This window comes from Limulus polyphemus, unplaced genomic scaffold (assembly GCF_000517525.1).
Source record: "Limulus polyphemus unplaced genomic scaffold, Limulus_polyphemus-2.1.2 Scaffold4831, whole genome shotgun sequence".
In the NCBI taxonomy this organism is placed as follows: domain Eukaryota; kingdom Metazoa; phylum Arthropoda; class Merostomata; order Xiphosura; family Limulidae; genus Limulus; species Limulus polyphemus.
Genome location: NW_013670441.1, coordinates 51,274 through 55,988, shown reverse-complemented (window position 1 = coordinate 55,988; position 4,715 = coordinate 51,274). Strand labels below are relative to the sequence as shown.

General features: G+C 31.4%; 1 protein-coding gene across 1 annotated transcript in view; it reads left to right on the top strand.

Annotated features, from left to right (window-relative positions):
- LOC106471746 (phenylalanine--tRNA ligase alpha subunit-like) overlaps window positions 1-4,715 on the top strand; it is a 31,218-nt gene that overhangs the window by 20,892 nt on the left and 5,611 nt on the right. The window contains exon 9 of the mRNA XM_022400355.1: window positions 1,445-1,544. Coding sequence (XP_022256063.1) covers window positions 1,445-1,544 — 100 coding nt within the window. The remainder of the gene's footprint in view (window positions 1-1,444; window positions 1,545-4,715) is intronic.

Here is a 4,715-nt window from a genome sequence, read left to right as displayed (position 1 = left end):
CAACATCATCCTCATATTTAAATAGATATATAATAACATACTCGTTACAAAGATTATAAAGAAAATTTTGTGATTCAAGAATCATATCTCAGAAACAAGAAAACTTAAATACATATCAACTCTGAAAGTTAAGCTTCATGTATTTTAGTAATAAGAAAGAGATTATGAATGAATTTTTTTGTGTAAAATGAAAATCTGTTTAATACAGTTATTTTACAAAACACTTTGTCATATTTGATACTGAAAATTGTTTTGCATATAACTACATTGTAGTATTTCATAACATATGAACAACAAGGGACCATTTGGTCCCAGAAGTCTGTTCTTGCCCATCTACCCTTAAGAAAAATAAAAATTTAAATCAACTGTTTATTTTTTTAGAAAATCATCATTTCCTTTTATAAAGTTTTACAAAGACCAACCTCCACTATTGCCAATACCAACTCATTCTATAAGCCAATAATTCTCTTAGGAAACTAAAATTGTTATAACTGGAGCCTCCTATCCTGTTTTTTTCTTTCAAATTTTAAACTTGAGTCCTCTCATATTAATATCTATGAAAGAAATCATAGGCCTTAGTCTTACTGAACTTTGTATAATCTCATTGACTTCAACATCATCATCCTTTACTCTTCATTTCTTAAGAGAAAACAAGTGATCTTTGTAAGCTAACCCTTCCATCCTTGGAATCATTCTAGTATTCCCCTCTGAACCCTTTCTAACAACTCAGTATTATTTTTAAATAAGGAGATCAAACCTGGATGCAGTATTCCGATTGCTGTCTAACAGATAGATAACTAACCTTTTTTGACGTGTAATTATTATATCTATAAGTACACTATAAAATTCTGTTGCTGCACTAATAACAATAAAATACTCCTTAAGTAGCTTGAGTGATTTATCCACTATTCACCACTATACCAAGATTCTTTTCTTCAATCACTATTAAATAGGTTTCCATTTATATTCATTTACAGACAGTAGGCATGATTTTGTAGTTTACTGTGTATTGAATTCTGTGTACTTTCAGTACAGAATATGCAAGTCAAAGTAGTAGCTTTTATTTTTATGCAAACATTCTAGTTCATCATTCAAGATACTGTTTATATCATTCTTAAAATAGGTTTAACAGTGTGTAAGTTATAATAACTGTTTTCTTTGTTTTTTATTGGAGCTTGTAAGAGATATGGTATTAAATCTGACTTCAAACTAAAATTCTAACATCTAGCTTTATTAATTGAATGACAGTTTAAGAATTAAATGGGTTTTATTTTTATACTTGTAGTTTCTCTTTTATCTGAAAATGTAATGACTGTTAGTGTTCAGAAGTTAAAATTATTATTTTTGTATGTAATTGTAAATAAAGTATACTATATAAGTACAAGTGTTTTGAGATGTGTTAGCATTGTATATTTATAATCATTTTCTGGCTTCTTTTTTGTAGGTATAACTATGAATGGAAGTTTGAAGAAACAAAGAAAAATGTAATGAGAACACACACTACAGCTGTCAGTGCTAGAATGTTGTACAGACTGGCCCAACAGGTAAGCCTATCATACATGTGTATCCTCATTTAGCATAACGTATGTACTCTACATAACTGCATTAAACCATGGTTTTGAACTACAATCTATCTTTAAAATACTGTTATAATGTATTCTCTCATTGGATGGGTTCTTTTTTATTATTCTGCAAAAATAATGCAAAGTCCAATCCACTTAATGATAATGATTTATTTATTTCTTCAATAATTAACATTCTACAGGCTACAATTCTTGGTAGGCCTAATTTCACAAATAACATTTTGACAGAAGTCCAAGAACAATAATATGCATAACTCCCCAATAAAACTAGATAACAGTTACTTACTTGCAAAATGTCCTCTTGTTTTGACAACAGAACTCAAAACCAGCTAACTAACACTCCAATAATTGACCAGTAATGCAGTAATGAATTCACTAACTGTCTGAGTGGCTCACTGACTATTGAACTACTAGCTAACTGACTGGTGTTCTCCATACCTCATACATGGCCTAGACTTGCATAAAACTTCTTGATGTTATGCCAAAAAAGAATGCCTTCTACCAACCAAAACATCTAAAATAAAATATTCAAAGAAATAGCTTACAACAATACTGTTCTTCAAAATTCTACAATGAAAAGCTATGGAAATCCGTAGTAACTACCTCATTTATTTAGGGTGGGGCAGAAGCTAAAATTCCTTTGGTACTATATTATCTCATGGCTTTACATCCCAATTTTTGAAGATCACTTTTACTGCAAATAAAACAGGCCTGTTTTATCACCTTAAATTATTTGATAATAGACTTCTCAACTGCTGGAAGATTATAAAAATATTTATCTAAGAATGTAGTGAATGGGCCAGGATATGTTTTTACAAGGACTTATCCAAGAATGTAGTGAATGGGCCAGGGTATGTTTTTACAAGGACTTATCCAAGAATGTAGTGGCATTCCATGAATGGGCCAGGGTATATTTTTTACAAGAACTTATCCAAGACTGTGGTGGCATTTCATGAATGGGTCAGGGTATGTTTTTTACAAGGACTTATCCAAGACTGTGGTGGCATTCCATGAATGGGCCAGGGTATGTTTTTTACAAGAACTTATCCAAGAATGTAGTGGCATTTCATGAATGGGCCAGGGTATGTTTTTACAAGGACTTATCCAAGAGTGTAGTGGCATTCCATGAATGGGCCAGAGTATGTTTTTACAAGGACTTATCTAAGAGTGTAGTGGATGGTTCAGGGTATGTTTTTACAAGAACTTATCCAAGATTGTAGTGGATCGGCCAGGCTATGTTTTTACAATGACTTATTCAAGAGTGTAGTGGATGGGCCAGGCTATGTTTTTACAAGGACTTATCTAAGAGTGTATTGGATGGGCCAGGATATGTTTTTACAAGGACTTATCCAAGGGTGTAGTGGATGGGCCAGGGTATGTTTTTACAAGAATTTATTCAAGAGTGTAGTGGATGGGCCAGGGTATGTTTTTACAAGAACTTATTCAAGAGTGTAGTGGATGGGCCAGGGTATGTTTTTACGAGGACATATCCAAGAGTGTAGTGGATGGGCCAGGGTATGTTTTTACAAGAATTTATCCAAGAGTGTAGTGGATGGGCCAGGGTATGTTTTTACGAGGACATATCCAAGAGTGTAGTGGATGGGCCAGGGTATGTTTTTACAAGGACTCAGTTGTTGAAAGTATTTTATTATGTAGACGTGTGTGTGTATAATTTCTGCTGTTTTCATTGATTTATTTTGTTAAAAGGTCTAGGTAATTTTATATAAAAATTTCTTGTCAGGAGGGAAATGGAACCCCCATTTACTAGTGTAAAGCATGTATATGACTGGTGTACAGGGTGTGGCAAAAGTTACTGTGTAGTTCGTACTTAATATCATTGGTAGTAAAGACAATTGAAACCAATTTATTAAACAACTGAATAGTCACTTTTGCCCCACCCTGTATGTATAAAAACATATTTTTTTATGTATATAGTATAACCTGAACTTTTATATGAACCTTAATGAATAAAAAAAAATTATGTTTCTGAAGAGAATAAAAAATTCAGTTTGTTTAAATTTGGAAATATATATTTATTTCAGGTAATATTATTTATATAAAGAAATATAATCTCTCAGTCTGAATCTTTATAACATTGGTAATTTGTAAAATAAATTGGTTAAATTATCTCACTCATTTACATTTTCTGTGCTGGAAATTTACATCAGTGGAGAAGGTTTTCTTGGGTAAGCAAGTTATGGTGTACATGTGCATGGCTCTTGCATGTTATAGTGTATTAAAGATGGCTAATACAATGTTTAAATGAACAACAATGTGCTTATTAAACCTTGAAAATTGACATTATTGAACAACTGAAACAATTTTAGAAAGTTCTTTTAATCTTTGTAAAAAGGGCCCAAAATATAAACATGCATTTTTCAGTCTAAATTTTTTTGATAAAAGTTTATGAAACATTAAACAGAAACTTGTGTTGGCACAAATCCTGTAGCATAGAGTTTATTATAGGGCTAGTATTAAGCTTTACATTCTAGAATTTGTAATTCAATAAACTGTAATTACCACCTAACCTTAGGGTTTGTTTTTATTTCTCAAAAATAATTTACATAATGCATAGTTTCCTTCATGCTACACTTTCTGTAAACCTAACTTTAAAAGGTCTTGTTAATTTTTAAAATCAGGAAAATTTACATATTTGCTGCTAAGTTAAATTTTGACTTATGAATATGATATAGAGGTAGGAGAATGTGTAAGGTGGCTTAGGTTAAGCTTATTAGATATTTAACAAATGATCACAGAACTTTCAACACTTGGAAAGTACCAGCAGCTTTTGACACCCAAGCATATTGAACATGTGAGCTAACAAATGAGGGCAGTACACTGTAAAAACTTGGAAAATACCATAGAACTTGTGGGCTTCATTCAAATAATGCTTTTTTTTTCACATTGATTTCTTATCCATAAGTTATAAACAGTATTATACACTTGTGTATTTGTTTTTTAAAAAGAAAAATTTTGCACCTAAAATCAAACTGGTGTATTTACGTGTTTTACACTCACTAAAAAGAAACCTATCATTCTATAGGTATTTGAAGAACTTGTAGTAATCCGCCACAATTTAATTCTTCGTATTGTTAGCCGACACTGGCAGTTTGTACATAATTGAATAATTAG